The sequence below is a fragment of the Canis lupus genome, chromosome 9 (assembly GCF_048164855.1).
Source record: "Canis lupus baileyi chromosome 9, mCanLup2.hap1, whole genome shotgun sequence".
NCBI lineage: Eukaryota > Metazoa > Chordata > Mammalia > Carnivora > Canidae > Canis > Canis lupus.
This window is the reverse complement of record NC_132846.1, coordinates 50,134,816-50,159,390: the sequence shown is the minus strand read 5'-3', so window position 1 is coordinate 50,159,390 and position 24,575 is coordinate 50,134,816. Positions and strand designations below refer to the sequence as shown.

General features: G+C 38.2%; 1 protein-coding gene and 1 long non-coding RNA gene across 38 annotated transcripts in view; one reads left to right on the top strand and one right to left on the bottom strand.

The window, feature by feature from the left end:
* Positions 1 to 771, top strand: part of LOC140640279 (uncharacterized) — a 37,875-nt gene extending 37,104 nt beyond the window's left edge. The window contains exon 5 of the long non-coding RNA XR_012036950.1: positions 171 to 771. This is a non-coding gene — a long non-coding RNA (uncharacterized lncRNA). The remainder of the gene's footprint in view (positions 1 to 170) is intronic.
* Positions 1 to 24,575, bottom strand: part of TTLL5 (tubulin tyrosine ligase like 5) — a 270,361-nt gene that overhangs the window by 233,873 nt on the left and 11,913 nt on the right. For 36 of the 37 annotated variants that reach the window (XR_012036922.1, XR_012036921.1, XR_012036942.1 and 33 more), the window contains exons 4-8: positions 18,491 to 18,573; positions 16,755 to 16,861; positions 10,830 to 10,960; positions 8,126 to 8,208; positions 440 to 509 (exon numbers count right to left, since the gene is read on the bottom strand). Coding sequence is in view for 14 of the 37 variants with exons in the window: in XM_072839391.1 (XP_072695492.1) it covers positions 440 to 509; positions 8,126 to 8,208; positions 10,830 to 10,960; positions 16,755 to 16,861; positions 18,491 to 18,573 (474 nt within the window). In the remaining 23 variants the exon portion in view is untranslated. Of the gene's footprint in view, positions 1 to 439; positions 510 to 8,125; positions 8,209 to 10,829; positions 10,961 to 16,754; positions 16,862 to 18,397; positions 18,574 to 24,575 lie in introns of those variants that run through there. The other variant, XR_012036940.1, reaches the window with a different exon arrangement.

Sequence of the window (24,575 nt, the reverse complement as noted above, 5' to 3'; positions counted from 1 at the left end):
CCTTTTAAGGATAAATAATTATGCATTTCATACATATATACAATATACACATACATTGAGATAGAGAGCTTACACACATATATATACATACTGCACAGCTCTCACATATATGTAGTATAAAGCACTTTCTTTTCTCTTCTCTCATTTTATCTTCAAAATAATCCCATAAGGTAGGAAAGGCAACCATCCTCATCTCTAGAGCCACAGCTGTCAAGAATTTCACAGTAGCTTCATAAAGACTTAATAGAGAAGACATGAAAATATTCTTTAAAATTAGCAAGATGGAGCCCAGTCCCATCAAGGGCCTAATCTCAACTCACCGTCTATGAGCAGAAGGTCACAGTAGCTTCATAAAGACTTAATAGAGAAGACTGTGAAAATATTCTTTAAAATTAGCAAGATGGAGCCCAGTCCCATCAAGGACCCAATCTCAACTCACCGTCTATGAGCAGAGGGTTGTTAATGTAACGGGAGACCAGGATGTTCTCCTCCAGGGAAATCTGGTTTGGCTATTGAAAGAGAAAGAATAAAAGGACAGAAATCCTAACTCACAACAAGGGAGCAGAGTTCTTGACCTTTCAGAAACAATAAAGTGGAAAACTACCACTCTTAAGAAAAGTTTTCCTCCGGGACACCTGGGTGGCTCAGTCGGTTAAGTGTCTGCCTTCGGCTCATGATCCCAGGGTCCTAGGTCATGCCCCATATGGAATCCTGCATTGAGCACCCTGCTCAGCAGGGAGTCTGCCTCTCCCTCTGCCCCTCCTCACTGCTCATGCTTTCTCTCTCTAATAAATAAAATCTTAAAAAAAAAAAAAAAAAGAATAGTGCTTGATACTATTAAAGGTTTCCTCCAATCTACCCCTATATTCAACTGGTTATGTAACACCACTCATAAACACTATAGGTATCCAATTACAATGGGGGGGGGAATAAATTTACATACCACTTCTCACATAATAGAGAGAGCCCTACAACTTTAAAGATTTATATACATGATATTAAAGTCACATGCCAAGAAAAAAAAGCTACTTAAAAAATAAATAAAAACGTACTTTCTCCCAAATGTAAAGTACGATGGAAATTTTAAAATACTACCATTTTTCTTAAGTAAAGGCTTTCATCGAGTTGCTTATAGAGAATTTACAGATCTTTCCTCAATCCCCTGGCATTTCCCTTGAGAAACTGGATGGATGTTTCATTGATTCATTCAGTTGGACTTCCTATCCTACTATATATAAAGATTGAACAAGATCTTTTAAAGGATTTTTCAATGAAAAAAGAGTTGTTTATACAATAAATAATCATGAGTATTATTTGATACTGTATGAGGTACTGAGGACCAGTGATGAAGAAAACAGATACAATTCCTGCCCTCACAGAGCCTAATCCATACTTCCAAAGAGATTAATGTTTAGGAAAAGGGACAGCAAAATATAGAATTTAAAAGAACACAAAGCAGCATATCTGCAAGTGCAAGACTGAGATTGCACAGTAAAAGTGCAGGCCAGTTAGGTGGGATCAGTGGAGGAAGGCCTATTCTGGAAGTGTTGAAAGCTACTAAGCACATGGTGAAAAGGAAAGGAAGCTGTCATGGAAAGATGGCAGGCACAAAGTTCAATAGAAATGAGAGGAGGCAGATCACTGACCTGGGGCTAATGAAAGGTATGGTTAGAATATTAGGAGGGAGGGCCCCCAAGGCAAAGGGACCTGTACCCTAGACAGGAGGAGTTTGGCCTGAACATGGTTCAGCAGGAAATGACTGGATTCTTAATAGTAAGATTTAAATATATGGAATAGCAAAACTCTAAACAAGATTAGAGTAAGACAGAAAAACCAGCTGGAAGTCACCTCAATCTATTTGGACAGAAGGATTCCAAAAGGGAAGTGGCTATAATAGTAATTGTAATGATAATGGCTACATTATCAGCAACTTGTCCAGCGCTGTTCTAATTCATCAAAGTATTTCCTTTAGTCCTCACCTAATCCTATGAGGTAGGTATATCATCATCCAAATATTACAGATGAGGAGAGTCAGAGAGGGTGACAGAAGTCATAGAGTGACAGAGCAGCATTGGAACCAGCCAGTCAGCCTCAGAGGCTCAAATTTTAAAAGTACTATTCACATCTTTCCTCGAAGTTCTGATCTAAAATACTATCTCCCAAATTCAAAAGATTGTCTTTATAATAATTCATTTGCTACCCTAAACACTACAGTTACCATAATTTTGTGGCCTGAAACACCATACACAACCACGATGACCAACTCCAGAGTCAAGATAAAGAGATTCCCCACTCATCTCCCACTGTTGCATCATACGGAGCTGGAGACAGTCAGTGCTGATTCAGACTCATGGACACAGTCGCCCACACCATTTCCGGACTCCCTCACATTTCTTGATCACTTTCTCACAAGTACTATCTCCATTTTGAGTCAGCTTTGTATGTAAGAATTGATGAGTCATAGTACAAAGGAGCAAGTCTCAGGCTGTGTTCCAAACCTAAAATTAAACAACTGCAGACCTCTTCCCACTGAGTAACACCTACAGGCCACAGTAGATATATGACCATTCAACTTTCCTCCAAACCAGAGACAACACTGCTGATGGCCATCATTACATGACACATCTAAAGTCTTTGTCCACTTCCTTTCTCTCCTCCCGCATCATACACATTTGTCCCTTGAGTTATGCATAATCTTGCACATTAGTTAACTTCAATATTTGTTCAATGGTTTGAGACTCTCTTTTCGACCTATATCAGGAATTAAATTGTAAGCTCATCAAAGAAAAGAATGGTTTGGGTATAGTTTCTTTGTATAGTGTTAAATACTAGGAAGCAACTAATGAAAGCTTCTTGATATTTTCAAGCCTGCTTCCTCTTCATCATTCCCCAACTAACTCATTTCAAATGATTTCAATTCCAAGCTCACACTGCCCTCCAAAGTATGCTAAAGCAAAATCTAAATTATTGGTAAAGTTGGAAACACAGTCATTTTTCTAATTGGACTTTAAGATTAAAGCGCATGGTTAACTGTTAAGTTATTGTAAGAAGGGATGGTACAGTTAATGGTGTTATGCTCTGGAATCAGCCAGACCTGAGTTATAATCTCGACTCTACCATTTACTACAGAAATAACAGTAACTACCTCATAGGGTTCTTCCAAAGATTGAGTTTATATTGGGAAGGTACAGTGATAGGCACACATTAAATGCTCAAGAAATATCAGTTATTATTCTTAGTGCAAACTTGATAGTACCTCTAGAACCTCTATGGTTCTACTACATTCTACAACTCAACTTCATCACGGCACACCATGTGCCGTTCCACTAAGAGCTGCGCAGTAAGTTATAATGAAGATACATTAGCTTAGTATCAGTGTTAGTATTAAGAGATAATCCGTATTCCTCAAAAGGTTTTAAGGAGTGGCAGCATCTGGCACATACCAAGGCATCCCTAAATATTTTTTGAACGATGAGAAAAAATAGAGAGTTCTTAAGATAACAACATATAAGCAAATAGAAACAAGAGTACTATAAAGAATTATAGTCACAAATATAGGGAGTAAATAGAGTGACCTAAATATTCTCCTGCTACTTCAACATCTCAAAGAAAACATTAATACTGTATTTACTGCGGATAATGTATGAGACAAAGATGACAAAATTTGATCTCCATAATCAAATTTGTACCTTTATCAGAAAATGCTAGATATTTCCCTCCTCAACCTGAATACACAGAATTGGGAAAATACAGCACTTAGTCATGGTTACTGAAGGAGCTGGGACAAACACAAGAAGCTGGGAGAAACCATGTTAGCTGATCAGCCAAGATACTTCCGTCTGTAGGAGCTCACACTTCTCTCTTTGGTATTTCATAAAAGTAACACTTATTCTATCCTTTATCCTGCTCTTGTGATGGTAAAAGTTGCTATTTGCGGATATTTTCCAAAAGGTTATGACTATTATTGGGAATTTTTAATAAGAGGCCCTCTCCAGTGGGGAAGACAGAGAAAGATGTTTTCCTTTGGCCCTCACACCTAACTCCACCCACCCCCCAAGTCCCTCACCCACTCCTATTAGTTCTGCTCACAGACCCACCGCCTGAGCACTCCCTCCCAACCCCCCTCAACTTTATTTTTTTCCCCCCCTCAACTTTAAAAGGAAAGCAGGCAGCAGCCTTGGAAAGAGTTACTTCATCCAGTTGGCTAATGGGTCACATATTCCACGGGAAAGGATCCAGGTATGGAAAAGACAGGATGGTGAGGCCTTGTGTGTAAGGAAAGAGAGAAGAATATTAACTACATGGTTTGTAGGTCTGAGTAAAAGGTGATAAAATTCCAGTTTTTGGAGTGAAATGGGAATATTTTCCCATTATGTCCACATGTTGCCAGCTCCCCTGGTGCCTGCTGGCATCTTCCCAGGCTTCTGTCTGGCACCTCCACCAAATACCTCAAAGAATCAGACTCATTCCAAAGCTTCACTGAGGGGGAGGAGGGAAGCAAAGGGTCCTGCCAAGTACTTTGATCCACGCAGGGGGTCTCTAGGGATTCAGCCTAGGGAGAGGCGGGAGGGAGAAGGAAACCTTGCCAAACACATTCTCTAAAGACTTGTCACCCTCTTTATGAGACTCCATCCAGGGAAGAGTTAGGGCACTGGGTTCTCAGCCCCACCAAGGAAAATTTAACTTTTGTATTCTTTATGATGTTGGTTTCAAAATAACAAATCACTAGAGCAAAAGTGCATTCCAAAAGAAAAAAGTCCTAGATGAGCTGGAAATAGATCCTATTCTTTTTGACTCATGTCTAAGAAAATAAAAAGCAAACTTGTACCACAGTTGACTTCCAATAGCAATTCCATTTGGCAGCTCAAACTCAAACCCAAACTAATGCCGTCTATGAGATTCAAACAACACTGGAGCTCCGGGCATGGAGCTGAAGGAAAAGCTGTCAGACAGGAGCCTTCACGCCAAGGTCAGAACAGAAACAAGAAAAAAAGAGATCCAAGGCATCTGACCAGAGCCTTCTGTCACAAGAGACTCGGGGCAAAAGGCCTCCAGAGTGACCCAGGGCCAGGTAACAGGACTTTTAGCCTGGGTCTCAGGCTGGAGTAGCTGCTGTGTCAGAATGAGATTCTGTAAGGTCTGGCCATCAGTATATCTCGAACAGTTTTTAGTCCAGACTGAATTTAAGAATTTCTCAATGTGAAAGACCTCTCAGAAAGTTCATTTCTACACGTGTAGGAAATAGCTCAGACCATGTAAAAAGAGAATTGGGGAATTTTAAAATAGAGTACTTGACCACACACACACACACACCTACCTACTTCCTCTTCTTCCTTTCCAGAGTCCCACTGGAAGGACAGAGAAGATATTTTTTAAAAGAATGAAATGACAACAAGGTTAGAAAACATTTAAAAGGACCCAGTAAGAGACCAAAAGTTGAAGGAAATCCTGAAAGATAGAAAGCAGATGGGATCAGGTTGAGAAAACAGAGCAGAGGAAGCAAAATATCAGAAGTGAGAACAATCTTTTCAAGGAGCCTCTGAGAAGTTCCAAGCTGGCAGTAAACAAACATGAAAAGTAGGACTAGGCCAAGGAACAAGAATCAGATAACTAATTCTTAATTAATTCTGTGGGCCTCCTCCAACACCCAAAGCTTTGCCCTCGGGATAAAACCTAACGATACTACTCTGAGGAGGACATCATGTGTGGGCACAAAAATCTGACAGAAGAGTGGACTTTGAGGCCACTCTATCTCCACAATGGACCCAGAGAGGAAAAGACAGGAAAGGTAGTGCTGCCCAGAAGGGAAATCACCAAAATCTTCCTATTCCTCTGCATTCACAATAAAGCCGGATCTATTTTGACTGGGGGGGGGGGGGGGAGGCGGGAAGAAGCTTGCTTCTCACTCACATCCACCTGAGGTGCAGGCTGTCAGTCAACACAGTCTGCCTTCGCACAAAACTGAGTTAGCCGTCTGTCCAGGGAGAAACTACTAGGGAATAAGTCCTATATGACAGTACCTGAAACCCAGGCCAGATGTCTATTTCAATCAGTCTAGTCTTTCCTTCACAAATACACCCAAGGTCACACTGAAACTGAGAAAATCCAAAAACTGAGGGGAAAGAAAGACAATTCCAAGAAAGTTCACAAAACAGAAGAGAACTTTTAAAAAACTTTCAACTGATATCCTAAGGCCAATAGATAAACTGCATCCATAATCCATTAAGCAACAACAGGATTTTCTTTAATTAAAAAAAAAAAGGCAAATCAGAAACTGAGGATTCCTACAAACTATGATAGTCAAGAGAGAAAAACAGTAGACAAAATGAATATTAAAATGAATAAAGATTGGCACCTGGGTGGCTCAGTGGTTGAGCGTCTGCGTTTGGCTCAGATCGTGATCCCAGTTCCTGGGATCAAGTTCCACCTCGGACTCCCCACAGGGAGCCTGCTTCTCCCTCTGCCTATGTCTCTGCCTCTCTCTCTCTCTCTCTCATGAATAAATAAAATCTTAAAAAAAAAAAATGGATAAAGTTCAAACTGGTGATCCAGAAAGATCAAGATGGAGGAAAGCAGAGAATTTAAAATCAGAAAAAAGTTGACATAAAGATCCAGAATGCCTCAAAAAAGAGATCTAAAAGCAGAAATAAAGGCAAGAAACGGATCATTTTCCCTGAACCGAAGAAAAAAATACTAGTTTCCAGACTAAAAGGGCTGACCAAATGTCCAGGAGTAAGAATGAGAAAAGACCCAGAGTAAAAAAAAAAAAAAAAAAAAAAGAAAAGACCCAGAGTAAAATACTGGTTCGATTTCAGAATTCCAGGGGCACCTGGCTGGCTCAGTTGGAGGACCATGTGACGCTCCGTCTCAAGGTTGTGAGTTCGATCTCCAAATTGGGTGTAGAGATTACATAAATGAGTAAAACTTAAATAAAAAAAAAATCAGAATTCCAATGCCGCGAAGTTACTATTGGGTTTGAATTTTTTACTCACTTAAAGCAGAGAAATGGAATCACAGTTATTAAAGAAAGTGTAATTTTATAAGCCTTTAAAATATAAAAATAATAAAAAGTAATCAAATTTAGACCTGGAATGGGGAAGGGAGGGCAAAAGATGATGTGAGTACAACATATATCAAACTGGGAATAAACAAACACAATGTAAAGTTAAGAAAAGAAACATAAATCAACTATATTAGGTTACAAACTACTATTAAAAGTCTAGGAAGTGAGACTAGGATTGAGATTTTATTTTACTCTTTATATATGTTCAACTTACAACTTTTAGTGAGGAATTTGCAAAGAATCAAGATACTGATGACTTTCAAAAAAAAAAAAGAAGGGGATGAGGAGGAAAAAGAAAAAGAAGAGAGAGATACATAGAAATAGCATCAAGGATGCCATATCAAACTGAGATTAATTTCCTCAATGATCTCAAGGGCAGGAACCCACAATTCTGCTCACAACAGAAACTAAATGTGTATGCTACCAATTAGTGCTTAGCACTGAGGAATTCCATGATAATATGCCACAAGTAGAAAAGGAACCTCTTTTCTGCTGACACCAAAGGCTGCTCTTCTGTAACATTTGATCAAGTGACTTTTTAGCCACAAAATAGCTGCTGGCATAAGAAGAGGTTACTGCCAGGAAGGTGAATAGTAGCCAACTCATACCCGCCCCCAACTTATATGTCTGAATGCAGATTTCAGAAAGGAGCACATACTCTTAACCGAAAAAAAATTCCATCAGTAGCTGGGACAAAAGCTGAAAAGGGGAAGAGCCAGTAAGAGAAGGTGCCGGGCTGGCTCAGTCAGTGGAGCATGTGACTCCTGATCTTGGAATCATGAGTTCAAGCCCCGTACTGGGTATAAAGTTTACTTTAAAAAAGAAAAAAGAAGGGCAGCCCCGGTGGCGCAGTGGTTTGGCGCCGCCTGCAGCCTGGGGTGTGATCCTGGAGACCTGGGATCGAATCCCACATCAGGCTCCCTGCATGAAGCCTGCTTCTCCCTCTGCCTATGTCTTTGCCTCTCTCTGTGTCTCTCATGAATAAAATAAAATAAAAACTTAAAAAAAAGAAGAAGAAGAAAGAGGAAGAAGAAAAGAGGGTGCCCCCTGCTGCATACTTACATTGTTGATCAGGTACACGCCCCGCCCCCTAGAAGAGGCCACTGGTTTTACTATCCAAGGTCCCCGGTCCTTTGAATATGAATCTGCTCAAAATATTGGGAGATTAAAAGGGGCAGAGAAAAATAAATAAATAAATAAATAAATAAATAAATAAATAAATAAATAAATAAATAAAAATAAAAGGGGCAGAGAGAGAAACAAAGAGAAAGAAAGGACAAGAGTTTATTTCTTAAATTTCAACAATGGTTATCCACTCAGATATCCAAAGAATCTTCCATATTTCCAAGTGGAGGGCAGCACAGCTAAAATACCTGTATTTTTGAACTAGCTTCAAAAACGGACACAAAAACAGAGGGGGCAGGGAAACAGAGGAGGAGGAGGCAGTAAAATTACACATTTCTTCCACCATTTCCTCTCCTTCTTGAATGAGGATGAAAACAAAAAAAGGCAACTCTCTAATGTTAGTCTCTTACTATCACAAATAGCTTTCGGGAATCCTGAGATTCCAGCCTCTGTCAACCAAAGGACCTCCAGAGACTCACGCTGCAGACAGTGCCAATGAGAGTCGATCACTAGGATCGCCGGGAATGATAACTTTCCTTAAGTGATTTCTCTGAGCTTGTAGGAAAAAAATCCCCTAAGTCAAACTGTATGTAAGTGGTGCAGGAGGACAATAATTTACAAGTGACTAAAAGGTGCCCTTTACTTTTTTTTTTTTTTTACAATATAGTGATTCAACATTTATATATATTATGAAATGGCATGAGTACAGTTACCTTCTGTCATCACACAGAGATATTACAGTATTATTGACTATATTCCCTATGCTGTACTTTTTATCTCCGTGGCTTATAACCAGAAGTTTGTACTTCTTAATTCCCTTACCTGTCCCGCCCCCCTCTCTCCCACCACCGCCTCCCCTCTGACAACCACCAGTGTGTTCTCCACATTGAGGAGTCTTTCCATTTTTGCTTATCTGTTTGTCTTGTTTTTCACGATTCCTCATAAAAATGAAATCACGTGGTATTCATCTTTCTCTGTCTGACCTATTTCACTTAGGACAGTACCCTCTAGGCCCGTCCATGTTGTTATGAAAGGCATGATTTCATTCTTATTCTGCATGAATATCCCATTGTGTATATATACCGCATCTTTATCCCTTAGCTATCGATGGACACTTAGGTTGCTTCCAGATTTTGGCTACTGTAAATCCTGCAGCAATAAGCACAAGACTGCATCTATCTTTTTAAATTAGTGTTTTCATTTTCTTCCAGTAAATACTAAGAAGTTAATTTGCTGGGTCATATGATCTATTTTAATTTTCCCAGGAACCTCCACACTGTTTTCCACAGTGGCTGCACCAATTCACTTTCCCACTAATAGCACACAAGGGCTCCCTCTTCTCCACATCCTCGCCAATACTTGTCACTTCTTGTCTTTTTGATACTAGACATTCTGCCAGGTGTGATGTGACATCTCACTGTGGTTTTGATTTGTATTTCCCTGATGATGAGTGATGTTGAGCATCTTTTCACAAGTCTGCTCTTAATTTAACCTTCTCCTGTCTCTTCTGGGACCCCATTCACTTGCTCGTATCTTCACGCTTGCTCTCCTCCCTGGGGTGCTGCTTCTCTTTTTCTCTCCTTATAATCACATCTACCCCCATATCTGCAATTTCCAGAATCTATTACCTTTGGCCAGAACTCAACCCTGCCTTTAGAACTGCTTGCAAATCCCCACATGGAAGCCTGTAGGCCTCTCAAATTTGTATTCCTCAGTCCCAAATTTCACCCCCTTCATCCCTTTTAATAGCTTTTCCTTCATGGTCCTGGTTACACTCCCTGGTTAAAGACATAAAGATGTGCTGATACTCCTAGTGTCTCATATTCCCACCTCTGGAACCATCTTTGACCCTTACCTCACTACTCACAGCCAGCTGGTACACTCTGTTTATCTGACCGCTCTCTCCACTCTTTTCCATTCCAATTATCTAGTTCAGTCCAACTACATTTCTTATCTAGATTATTGCAATACCCTTCCAAGGACCACTGTGCCCTTCTCCTTGTTCCAATTCAATTCACACAGTTATTTTTTTAAAGGCTAACCTATTTGTGTGTCACTTTCTTTCTCAAAAATTTATCGCCCACACTCAAGTGAGCAATGGAGCAGCAGGAACGCAAGAGGCATGGAGAAAATGGAATTTCTGGGTTATACTATGCAAGGTGGACACCAAAGAAGAAGAACTTAAAACAGACTTTATGAAGAAGAGGAAATGTCCCACCTTGTAAGTCACACAAGTCCAGAAATCAAGGTGACAGGAATAGTCCTTAATGGCAAAAACAAAAACAAAAAACAAAAAAACCACAGAGCCAAAAAGGAAGCATACATAGTTCAAATGCAGAAGTATCTACATCCTTACATAGGCATTAATTCCTGCCAGTGAAGAGACTTTTTTGTACCAGACAGGGGCACCAGTGTATGACACCAATATGTCTTTCTAGAAATGATGGTGACAAGTTTACTACAAATAAACATACATGGACACAATCAGGAAAAAAAAAAGTTTTAAAGTTAATATCTCCAGCTGTTTTACTAAAGAAACACACTTTTTTAAGGATTTGAAAAGCTCTAATTAGTTACTGTCTGGAGGGAGCCTTTGGAGTTCAGTTGCAGAGGATCAGGGTGTTCATAGCCAAGCACTTACTACAGAATTCCGCATACTCAGCTGGCAGAAGGAAAGTCTGAGGGAGGATGTGAAAAGCCTTGAATCCATGCGTATGCTGCATTCGAATGATGTTTTTATATAGTCGGTCTTTACGGGTTAGTTCATAGGACCTAAAAATCATAAAAGTTTTTCCATTTCAGTAAAGTCTGACTCCAAGGTTTTTCTGTGTAATCATATACTACAGAATTCATAGATCACAGAGCTGGAACACATACTGAGGACAGCATTACATCTCAGATCGACCACTTTGTCAGCCCCAAAAGTTTAGTAATCATTTTCATAAAATAGATTTCTTTGGTCAGCTTTATTCATTAAGGTATAACTGACATACAGGAAGATTTGCCCTTTTTAGTGTCTCATTCTAGGAGTTTGAACAAACATTCGCAATTATGTACTTGCGACCAGAACAATTCCAACATTCCAAAAAGTTACCTGGAGTCCCTTTGGAGTCAACTCTTCCAATCACCACCAGGCCTTGGCATTCCTGTTTCCTGTCCCTATAATTTAGCCCTTTCCAGAAAGTCAAGTTCATTGAATCACATACATGTGTCCTTTTGAGACTGGCTTCTTTCCCTGAGACTGGCAACAACGGATGTACATTCCTGTTGTTGCCTGCATCAGGATTTTGTTCCTTTTTATGGCTCAGGAGTAATTCATTGCTGTATAGACTGCAGTTTCTTTATCCATTTACCAGTTAGACACGTAAGCTGTTTCCAATTTTTGAAGATTATGAATAAAATCACTAAAAGCATTTACGTACAGACTTCAGTAAGGCCTAAGTTTTTGTGTGGATTTAAGTTTCCATCTCCCTAGGGATGAGATTGCCAGGTTCAATAAGATTGTTTAGTGAGTTCTATTAGTTATCTATTGCTGCATTATAGATTACTGCCAAGGGCACCCAGGTGGCTCAGTCGATTAAGCATCTGTCTTTGGCTGAGGCCATGATCTCAGGGTCCTGGGATCGAATCCCACATCGGGCTCCCTGGTCATAAAGTAGTCTGCTTCTCCCTCTGCCCCTCCCCCCTGCTTGTGCTCTCTTGCACGTTCTCTGTCCCTCTCTCTCTCTCCAATAAATAAGTCTTTTTAAAAAATAATAAATTACTGCCAAAATATTAGGAGCTCAAATCAATGATAAAGTTTTTCTATCTTATAGTTTCTGTGAGTCAGGAATGTGGGGGTAGCAGGGCTGGATAGTTCTGTCCCGTGGTCTCTTGTGAAGCTACAATCAAGATGTTGACCAGGGCTGTGGTCATCAGGCTCCACTGGGGCTGAAGGACCCACTTGACAAATGGCTCTCTCACATGGGGCTGGTGTTGGCAGGAAGCCTCAGTTCCTTCCCATGTGAATTCTCCTGTAATGCTGTCTGAGTGTCTACATGACATTCTGCTAGGTTAGGTGACTGAAACTGGAAATGCAACAAGAAAGAAGCTACAACGTCTTTAAGGACCTACTCTCAGAGGTGACACACAGTCACTTCTGCCACATTCTATTCATTAGAAGTCACAAAGGCCAACTCACACCCAAAGATAGAGAAATTAAGCTCACGTTTTTGAAGGCAGTATCAAGGAATTTGTGGACATATTTTAAGACCAACACATATGTAAGTATATATTTAACTTTATAAGCAACTGCCAGACTATTATCCAAAGTGGCTGAATCCTTGTGCATCTCCCACTGCTTCCTGAAGTGTCAGCTTTCCCATTGCACTGCATCCTGACCAGCACTTGGTGTTTGTTGTCTGCTTTCTCTGTTCTGTTTTTAGCCATTCCAACAGGTAGGTAGTAGTACCACATGATTTCTTCTAGGACTTTTACAGTTAGGTCTTACACTTAATTTAAATCTGATTCTTTTTGCCAAATGGGTTTTCATGGAGTTTGTGACTATAAAATATATTTTAAAACCGACTTCAAATATAAACAAACAAAAAAGAGAGCATTCTAAGTTTACTTTTGATAAATATATTCAAATTTTCAAGGTCCAAAAACCAAATACATCAATAAATTCTAGCTTCAGGAGTAGCCTGTAGCTACTAAAAATCATTATGAAACATCTTAGGAACACTACGTGTTGTATGTTAACTGAATCATAATTCTTTAATAGTACCCCAAAAAATCTAGATTACCCAAATAAAGAAAAAACACTAGTGCCCCCACTAACAAGTTCCAAACCCAAAGCATTCTGGGAATTTTTACATAAAGATATCTAGGGGATGTTACCTTCTGAGAAACGGGGCCTGAACAAAGGTTAGCATACTTGAAAATAGGACCATTCAGGAAAATAAAAGATGTGGCTACCTTATCCATATTTATAGGCCTAATGTCACAACAATAATTGTCCAATTTCTCATATAACTCATATAACTACACAGAACTTGCATCATCATTAGTGATAATATGTTTCTCCTACATAGTATCCAAGACAGACCTTAATTTTAGACAATAATGAGCCTACTAAAGTCCCAGATCACGAACTTAAGGATCCCACTGAAAACTCAATTTGCATCATTAAGAGATGGATATGTGAGAGGAAATTTTAAAGAAAAACAAGGAAATAGTCATAAACCTTGGAGAATAACTGCCACCTATCAGGGAGTATATTCTGGAGTACTACAAACAGTCCAAAAGTTAGCCTCTGGACTCATGAGTTCCACTACTGGTTTCCAGTCATGATTTGTCCCACTATTTAAAAACCATCTAAGAATTTTGCTGTAACCACTAAAAACTTACTGTATCTGTTCTTTGGTTCTAATTTTTCACTGTGATTTCTTAAATTCAAAAGGTGGCTTTGACAAGTCTAGGTATCACAAACATTGCTTTCTTGCCCACTGTCCTCCTCATAAGTGTAGAGCAGAGGTCTTTAAATTTTAGATAAGACTCATCTAGAAAGTTTCTTTAAAATTATTGTTCCTGGGCTCCAATCTCAAAGTTCTGGGATAAAGTCTAGGATTCTGTATTTTATACAAGTGTCCCAGGTGACTTTGGTACAGATGGTCCACACCGGAATATAGATTTAGCCTAGAACACTAATTTCCAAAATTCCAAAATCACCTCAGTGCTTCTTAAATACATAGCTTTCTAGGTATATACAGACCCAGAAAAATTAAGCACCTAGAAGGTACTTTTTACATATATACCTTCCCTGGATATGGTGATTCCATGAATCTGCAATGGGATCTGTAAATGTATATTTTTTAAAAAGTATCTGCAGTGATGTTTATCATCACTTAGAAACAATGACAAAAGGACAAGAAAAAGATTGCATTCTCCTAGAGATGCCCAATTCTAGTGGTCTCCAAATCCTTTTGCTTGATGCCCCCCATACAGATTTTGAGAAACCATGTATCCTTTCGTTGGCATCTCAGATTTTTCATGAAGAACTTACATTGCCCCAAATAGACCAATGAGTGATAAATATTATTTTAAAATAAAACCCTAACACTACCCTTTTAAGTATATTCAAAGGAACCTAAATAACATCAGGATTAACAGCCACTATACATTTTTAAAATTTTATCAAAGAAAAATAAAATAAAATAAAATTTTATCAAAGAGAAAAACTGTTTTCTATCAGTAAATTTTTCACTTACTAAAATACACTCTTTACTGCAGGTAATACATATGCAGAGAAGTATAAAAAATCATAAATGCAAAGTATGATGAATTTTGGCCACCTGTGTGAGCACCACTCAGACTGAGTATAGAACATTCCCAGCACCTCAGAGGCCTCCTTCATTCTCCTACCCAGGAATTATCCCCAATCACCCTTGCTATTACTTCTTTCATGCCATTTCCCACAAAGAATGGCTGAGACCCACAGAACATATTTAATGCTTGGAGGTCTTCTATATCATAGCATACCTTCTGTACAACAAAATATGCATGTGAATTAATATGCATTATTTTCAAATTTCCTGTGATCATTCAGCTATAAACTACTTTATAGTGGACTATCATTGCAACTCTTGTAGTAGAAAATTCATCAAAACACCATAAATGTTATAAATTTTGATTAAAATTACAACAGTGTTAGAGTCTCCATCCATTTTGATAATTATACAGCAGTTATAACTGATGTTAATGTTAGAAGAATGAGATAAAGGATACAGAATAACTTTAGTATTTTTGCAACTTTTCTAGAAGTCTAAAATTACTTAAAAGTTAAAAAATTATATTAAGAAAGAGTTCACAACAATATTGAAAACATTTTAAGTGCTTGAATTCCTCTTGCATGTGAGTTCGAGTCTTTAGAATGAAAACATGAGAAATAGCAGCAGAAGCCACCAAGCATAATGCATTTAGATAATGAACTATTTATGTGCTTGAACATGCAAGAATAATACATTCAAGAAGCACTCAAGAAAAAATAGGATTGAATTTATTAATACTGTTTGAGTCTAAACTGAGATAGAATTCCAATATACCTACAGGAGTATTTCTAAAACTATTAAAATAAATAATATACTACTAACATGAATTTGGAATGCAGACTCTAGTGTAGGCTATTTCAAGGACTCTTAAATGTCTACTTAAAATAGATACATATGATTTATTTCAATCATCCAGTCACACATTTAGAATACCAAATCAATACCACAATAAGGAAGAAAATGAGGTTTAAACTACTCTCTACGAATGAAGCTGAGACATCAAATAAAACTGGAACTTGTTATGAAGACCTTTCAAAACACAAATTTATCCCATATTATGAAGAAACTATTTGACACAGGCCTGGTACTTACACACAATGATAAGATATAAAACAACAGAATTGAAAAAAATCAAGAAAGAAATTTCATTATATAAAAATAAGAAAATAAGGTAAATAAAAATAAAATTTGTTAGCATAAGTACATAAAGACATTATGAAGGACGTAAGTCCTCTAAATAAAACATAATCACCGACCAAATAAAAAAATTTGCATTGAATTTCCTTCTCTTCATTAGATGAGATTTGTTTCCCTCATTTCTATATGGTCATCTATCTCTCCATGGTTGAATATGACTGCCAAAATAGGGTAGCATTTCAGCATCAATTTCATTTCTATTTTCTTTTTCATGGATGAAAATGCTAAAAAACTCTGGTCACAAAAACAATAGCTAACACTTCTACAGAGTTTACTATGTGAGAGGCATGCACTGTTCTAAACATCTTAGATCCTGATAGATTAAATTCTCACAACAGTTACCAAAGTCATTCAGCAAAGCTGGGATCTAGGCCCAGGTAATGGTTTACAGAGCCTATGCTTCTAGCCACTAGGCAGTATTGCCTCTACGCTGCCATTAACAATGTGACTGGAAAGAGTTTTCTATAGCAATGACAGTCAATTCTTTGAACTCCTTCCTAATTCTGTGTCAGAAGTCACAAGATGATCGATCATTAAAATTAAAATTAATGGTCTATCAGCTGGTAATTTGATCAGGTCCTCTTTTAATTCCATTAAAAGTAAAGAAATGGAAATCGCCATCATGATGGTCATTTCTGGTCATCTGTCATTACCAGAATTCAAACCAACATCATTTTTTATGTACTTTTGTTTAGAACCCTGGAAGTGTTTGTACCCAAGGACAATGCATCAAATTAAGATTCTAAAAGGGGAAACAGTAACTGTGGAAAAAGGAGGTGAGAAGGGAGTACCTATCCACATGAGGGGCTCTCAACCTACCCAATTTCAGGAAAGAAAAACTATGGGATTTGCAATCTAGAAACAGTCTCCTTTAGAACCATCCATGTCTACAGTCCTTAGAAAGACTTCATATAACATATACTTATGGATGTTGACATCTCAGTTTGATTTACAGACTGCTGCCCTATATCACAGACTTCTTTTTTTAAGGACATTAATTACCTCTACCTGCCCAATGTTAGGCACCTTTAAATGGAGCAAAGGAGCTACAGGAGCATTACCTGGGAAAGTGATTAACCTTTTGTGCTTCAGAGAGGGTGCGAAGTAAGAAGGGCTTCAGGTGGGATCCTGTCCACATTAGGTTATAGTCAGTGCTGCTTGGGTGAACCTGAGGGCAGATAAAAAGGAAAAAAAAAAAAAGCGTCAGAGATAGCCTCTCTCCAGAAACAGAGACAGCAAGAAAGGCCATAGAGATTTTTCACCTACAGAACACAGTCAGTGCCCAGTTAGTATGTAAATAGTAAATATTTTACCTAGTAAAATAAAAGCTGAGGATAAAGAACATGAAGATGATCAAGTTTAAAGAACGGGACAGTTGGGCAAATCCCAGATGCATAAAATAGAACAAATGAACCTTTCTATAGAAGTCTGTGATGTCTTTTAACATTCTTGCATATCAAAGTATGAGAAGAGGGCTCAACCCCACAACTCCCTTCTCAAAGTGTCCATATGTCCCTGCAGATGATGGGTATAAAGTACTGATCAGAACTAAAACCTTGTGGTAGCAAACTGACTTAGAATATCACTCATTCATAAGAATTCATCTGTCTATTCATCCAATAACTAGGTACTCGGGGCTTACAATGTGATACATTACCATGTTAAGCCCTGGAGATAAAAAGCAAGAAAGTGTATAAACTAGTATCAGAACTTCCTCAAAATGTCTACTTCAAACCTCAACCTAAGATAAAAAGCTAGCAACCAGACTTTTATCAATTATTTCAAAATATCTATAGTGCAGTCTGTCTAGCATTTTTTCTTGTCCCTTTGATATCAATATCACAATTTCCTCAATTTTCTTTGGGAATAACATACTACTTGTTTTTTTTTAAAACAGATTTTATTTAAGATTTTATTTATTTATTTTATTTAAGATTTTATTTTAAGATTTTATTTATTTATTCATGAGAGAGAGAGAGAGAGGCAGAGACACAGGCAGAGGAAGAAGCAGGCTCCATGCAGGAAGCCCGATGTGGGACTCAATCCTGGGTCTCCAGGATCACACCCTGTGCTGAAGGCGGCGCTAAACTGCTGAGCCACCCGGGCTGCCCATACTACTTGGTTTTAAAAGACTGTCAATAACATTCCTCACCCCACCCCCTGGTCCCAGGCAAGGAGTAGATCCTAACCCAAGCTGGACCAGTCACACTATCCCCAGAATATGATTCTTCAGTGAAGAATAGCACAAGGACAATGAATCAATGAACAGAGTTAAGTCATTTCTATAGCAGTACCTTGAAGAGACAGTCCTGATTCCTGTTCCCAGATCCCCAGAACTGTCCCAGGCTCTCTCCTTCCAAAGGCCTGCCTTTTCAGCTCTTCTTTGATTCTGCTACCTACTCTATGTGTAATTGACCCACAAATCCTTTTTGGTTTAAGTTAGGTAGAATCTGTTTCTGTTGCTTGCAATCAAAGAAGACAATTCTTTATGGGCAACTCTGTCTCTACCACAATCTTCAAATCATAGCAAGAAAAATGTTTGGGGGTTTTTTTTGTTTAAAAGAGAAAGAGAGAGGAGAGAGAGTGAGAAAGGGGGAGAGGGAGAGGGATCTTGTAAAAATGTTTTCCATGTATTTTAAGGAGAAACTGATAAAGTCACTCAGAAATTCAATGAAAGCTCTACATTATCATAGATCCCATGTACCTTCTAGAGCTGCCCTGTTAACTGGTAGTCAGGTAGGTGGCTAGGATTTTCAGCTTTAGAGCAGATCAGGTGAGACAGTAAAAATGAGCTTACTTCATGAAATCCATGGGCTGTCAGAATGCTGCGTACCAGGCGACTATCTGTTCGCACAATTTTGTAAGACAAATGATAACGTTCTAAAGAAAAACACAGAATCAAATTCAGTAACCAGAAAGTTAACTGTAGAGACAAAAATAAACTGTAAGATGGTGGCTTGCTTAATTATACTCAAGAACATATACTGCTACCCTTATGCTACTATAGGCAGGCTGCAGATTATTTTGGACCAAGGGTTCTTAATGTGAGATTCACTGAGGGTTATTAAATCTGGATGAGGGACAAAAGGATATCTTTGTTTTCACTACTAGTTGAAATTGAACATTACCTTCAATTATGAATGTAGACACAAAGCAGAGCAGTGCTAGCAATTCCTGTGACCCTAACACCCATAGATACCAGGTATTTTAATATTATTTTACAGTTGTTACAGCTATCTCAAAATATCACTTCTCACAGCATTTAAAAGTTATTGTTAGTTAACAGACCTTCCACTAGATCATGTTATTTAATACACTAATAAAAATGCATACATGTCACCCGTTTAGTTTTTAAGAAATATTTTAATAATTGTATTTCAATACAATTGATTTTGTTTTTAACCCTCTCTATATTTTTTATACACTTAAAACACATTATTCTGAGAACAGACCCATAGGCTTCCCCACCCTGCCACTGCACATTTGGTACACTGCAGAAAAAGGTTAAGAATCCCTGCTCTAGAAAGCCCTCTGTGTGCAATGATGCTGGTTACCAGTGTATCTTAGACCAGAGGTTATAAACTGATGATCCAGGGACAACACCAATCTGTAGACATAGTTTGTTAATTTCTCATTGTGATTTAAAAATAAAATTGAATTAACAACCTTTTGAAATTGGAGGAATTCATATAAAAACCTAGATTTCTGGGCCTCTCTTGAAAACCCTGGCAACCCTGGGCTTGCTCTCTCTGCCAGGGCAAGAGTCAATGGGAGAAGCACAAGTGCTCCCTTTGGGGTGGGCTCACAGGCTCTAGGTCAGCACAGTCCCTTCACTCAGTGACATTTCGGGTCAGGCCCTGAAAGCATAGTGACCCCTAAGACAAAAGTCTGTCATGTGATATTTCTATATATCCCCAAAGACTAACATTTACTCTAGCCCATTAAATGTAATCTCTTTTATATCACTACATAATACTACTAATGTATATATCACTACAAATTGTTTGAAAAAATTAGTCAAGAATTCCACAGAACAATTATTTTTTAATTTTTTTAAATTAAGTAATCTCTTTGCCCAATGTGGGGCTCAAACTCATAACCCTGAGATCAAGAGTCACATACTCCACCAACTGAGCCAGCCAGGTGCCCCATCTGCAGAACAAATTTTTTAAAGGGCTGCATATTGAACACTTTCTGAATGAGAAGAATAAGGAAATGATGGACAGGCCTTAGAACAAAATTCAGCCTCTACGAAGATAAGCATACCTTTTTATGAATTCATATGAAAATATCCATAAATCCCTGCTGCTACTTGTCCAGCCCTGGCAGGAACCTCATGCAAAGCAGGCACAATGGAAGACTGGAATGAAAAGGCCAGACACCCCATACTTCTCATTCTTGTGGCAAACACTGAAAGCCCAGTTACAGGGTTTCCCCAATGATCAATTACTATTATGTTGCCTTTGCAATACTGTTGTAAGAAAAAGACTTCAGAGCCCTATGTGTTCATTGTAGTGCACAGTATAATTTAAGAAACAGTACAGTGCACTGCTTAAGAGTTTGTCTTCTGACTCCCAAGTTGTAGAGGGAGAGCACAGGAAAGGCCTGGACCATCTCAACACCAAAAAAGAGAAAAGTGCTCCAAAACTGATTGGAAATATGTCACAGGGGTCTCAATGGCCAAATTTAAGAGAACTTCAACATAAAAATGAATATGACAGAGAAAAACTATGATTCACTTACTAAAAAAAAAGAATCCATGAGTTCACACTGATAAGAAGGTAAAAGGTATACTGGTTTTCTATCACTGCTAAAATAAACTAAAATATATTCGGTGGCTTAACCAACACAAATCCATTGTCTGATAGTTCTGTAGGTCAGGAGTCTGACACAAGTGTCATCAAGGAAAGAGCAGGGCTGCATTCCTTTCTATAGGCCCTGGACAGGGTCCATTTTTTTCCTTTCTCAGCTTCTGGAGGCTGCCCCCATTCCATGGCTTATAGCCTTCTTGGTCTATTTTCAAAACCAGCAATGGCAGGTCTAGTCTTTCTCACATAGCATCGACCTGACTCTTTCTGCCTCCTCCTACTTTAAAGAACCCTCATGATTAAGGCCAGCTGATTAGCAACCTTAATCCCACCTACAAACTCAATTTTCCATTGCCATGTCAGATAACATTTTCACAGGTTCTGGGGATGAGGAGGAGGTAGATAAATTTATGGGGACCATATTTCTGCCTCCTATAAAGGAAAAAGCTCTTCTTTACAGCAAATCCAGCTAATAAATGTAAAAGGAAAGAAACATAAAATCAGTATTTTACAAAAATCATAAGAGAAAGTAGTTCAGACTAAAATCAATGGATACCAATGGGTGAGGATATTCATGTATCTCAAAACATCACTCCAGAGAAAGCTTGTAACAAAGGAGAAAAGCACTCCTCCAATGAAGCAATCTGGTGAACACTATCTCAACCAAATGACAAAATCTGCCATCACCAATAATGCAACACAATGACATCACATCCTTCCTAATGTGGTACAATGAGGACACAACTGCACTAAGGGATAGCACTACAAAATTTTTAAACCTGAATCTAAACACGTGGAAACAATCAGACAAGCCCAAACTTAAGGACATCTGCAGAGCAACTTGTCTGAAAATCTCTAAAAAATGTCAATGCTGTAAGAGATACACACACACACATACACATACTCACAAAGTGTGGAAGATTTGAAGAGAAATACGAAAACTAAATACAATCTTTGATCTGGTCCTAGATTTTAGAAAAATAGTAACACATATAAAAGTCAAAACTAGAACAACTAGGGAAATGTGCATAAGCACTGTATACCACATAGAATATTTTACCAATGTCAGATTTCCTGAGTGTCACCTCAGTACTATGGTTATACAGATGATGCCCTTGTGCTTAGGTGACACACTGCTGAATAAAGCATTAAGGTATAAAGTATTTGAACTAATTCTCAAATGGTTCAGAGAGAAAAGAAACATGACAAAACATTAATAATTGGTGAGCACAAGGAAAGAGTATTACATTCATTCAATGAAGCTATTATTATAGCTTGTCAAAAGGTTTTTAATTTTTTTAGATTCAATGTTTAGAAAGTGAAAGAAAATCAGGGCTCTTCATTATGATAACTGTGATCACTGACATCTCCATTTCTGTACATGTCAAAGAATCATCCACGCTGGAGACCAGAAGTGTGCCTGATTCCATGCCTGTTCTGCAATGCTCACCTCTCAGTGTCCAAGCCATGGGGAAGGTAGTCACTAAGGCATACAGAAAAACAGAATGACTATCTGGGGACTGGGGAGGAAGGGGAAATGATAAGAGAAAGAGTAGATCTCTGGAGTGGAACTACCAAGGGTTCACATCCTGGCTCTACCACTTCCTGCCTGTAATCGTGAATAAATTATTTCTCTATGGTCAATTCCCCACATGTCAAATGGGGTTGATAATAAAAGTACTCAACTCATGGGGTAGCACTAAATCATTTAATACACATAAGACTTTTAGAACATTTGTTGTTACATGGTAAAAAAAAAATCTTTTTAATAGTAAAAAAGTAAATTATGTAGTAAAATAGCTACCATACATAAATTACACATTTTACATAACAAATTTAAAAATAAAAATAAAAAATGCTATTAAAACTCTTGCTCCTACTTTTCCTAACATAGAAGAAACATGCCATTATCACTGCACTCAGTAACTTGATTCTCACAGTATGTGAGTAGTACATAGTGACCAACTACTTCTAATCCATACCAACTAACTACACCCAACTCTGATACAATGCACATGTTCCAAAAAGAGAGTGCTAGAAAGACAGGGTGGAATGACATAAAGCAAGTGTGATTTCTGGGGATTTTAACTCACATTCATGTTCTGTGTCCAACAGCCCTATGTCAAATGATGCTGATTACCAGTTATAAATTGATGACCCACAGGCCAAATCCAGCCTGCAAATACAGTCTGATCATTCTTTGTGGTGTTTTAAACATAAAACTGAATTAGTTGCTCATCTTTTAAAATTGAAAGAATTCATACAAAAAAAAAATCTAGATTTCTGGGCTCCACTTCAAAGACTGGGCAACCCTGGGCTCTGCTCCCATGGCAAGAGTCAAATGGAGGCTTGCAACTATAAACTGAACTGATCCAACTGCCCAAGAAATAAGCACCTTATCCGTATTTCCTTCCATATAAAAACAAGAAGTAGAGCATGGTATTGGTCCTACTAGCAAACTGCTAAACATCTGCTATATGAGCCTCTGAACATGCCCTGTGTCAATTCTATCATGAGACTACAGAATTTCCTCTTCTCCAACCGCTCATGTGTGCATCAGGAGGCAAACTAAAGTGCTAGGACCTTCAGCAGTAGAGTGAATTAGAACAAGGAACCAATAATCTGTCAGCACAGAAGCACCTAGGGAGTGATGACATGCCCTAAGAGGTTTGGTCAAAAATAGCCTGGGAAACTAGAATGAAGATAAAACTGACATTTTTTTTTTAATTTTTAGAACATAAGACTAACCCTTTCAATGGCAATATAGTGTAGCTTTGCCTCATTGTCAGAAAATGAGGTCTATACCCCCCACTGCTGAATATGGCAGTCACTAGTCATGTATAATTACTGAGCACCTGAAATGCAACTAGTGTGGGGATGCCTAGGGGGCTCAGTTGGTTAAGTGTCCGATTCCTGGTTTTGGCTCAGGTCATGGTCTCAAGGTCATCAGATCAGCCCCATATGGGGCTCTGCCATGGGCATGGAGCCTGCCTGAGATTTTCCCTCTGTCCCCTCCTCCCTCCTTCTCTTTCTATAAAAGAAGAAGAAGGAGGAGGAGGAGGAGGAGGAGAAATGTAACTAGTGTAACCAAAAACTGAATTTTTAATTTTATTTAATTTTATGAATTTAAATTTAAATTTGAAAACCAATACTGAAATCAGTTATTGGAAAACTTGTCTGGAACAAACTGAATATATGAATTTACTTTTTCAACTATAATGGTTGTAAAATCTAAATACAGATTAAAAATTTCTGATGAAAATTTTGAACCATACTGAGATTTTATGTTTACAGTGTAAAATACATACAGATTATTTACTTATTTGGGAGAGAGCAAGAACGAGGAGCAGAGGACAGAGGGAGGGAGAAACAGGCTCCCCACTGAGCAGGGAGCCCCACGCGGGGCTCAATCCCAGGACCCTGGTATCATGACCTGAGCCAAAGACAGATGCTTTATCAAATGAGCCACCCAGGTGCCCCTAGATATCAAATATCTTAATGAATTTTTCTATATCGAGTAAATGTAGAACTAATATTTTGGTTTAAATAAAATATATTATAAAATCAATTTCACCTATTTCTAATTACCTTTTTTTTTTAAAGGCCACTGGAAAACTTACATATCTACCTTTGCATCGTATTTCTATTGGACAGTGCTAGTCTAGCAAATGTAAACTTATGAAGCTGACAAATTCAGAAGCAAATTATAAAATGATGTTTCTTTCTAGGAACAGATTATCTTAAACTGAAAATATCTCTCATCTCTAAAATGCAATCCCATTTACATGTTCAAAGTTTATGCAATTTTGAAAAAAACATGGAAATAGTAGGGATAGAATGTATTTCTGGAATATTTCACAAATAAACCATATGAAATCATACTGTACCAAAAATATTAACAGTAAATTCAATGAAACATTTAACAGATCACAGAAAAACAATACTGGCATCTAACACTCGAAGATCAGCAGAAGATAACTAATGCCCCAGAAACACTTCTCAAGGGGATTTAAACACAGGATTATGATCTGAGCAGATCTATGTCAGCTATTAAGAGAAGAGAGAAAAAAAGAA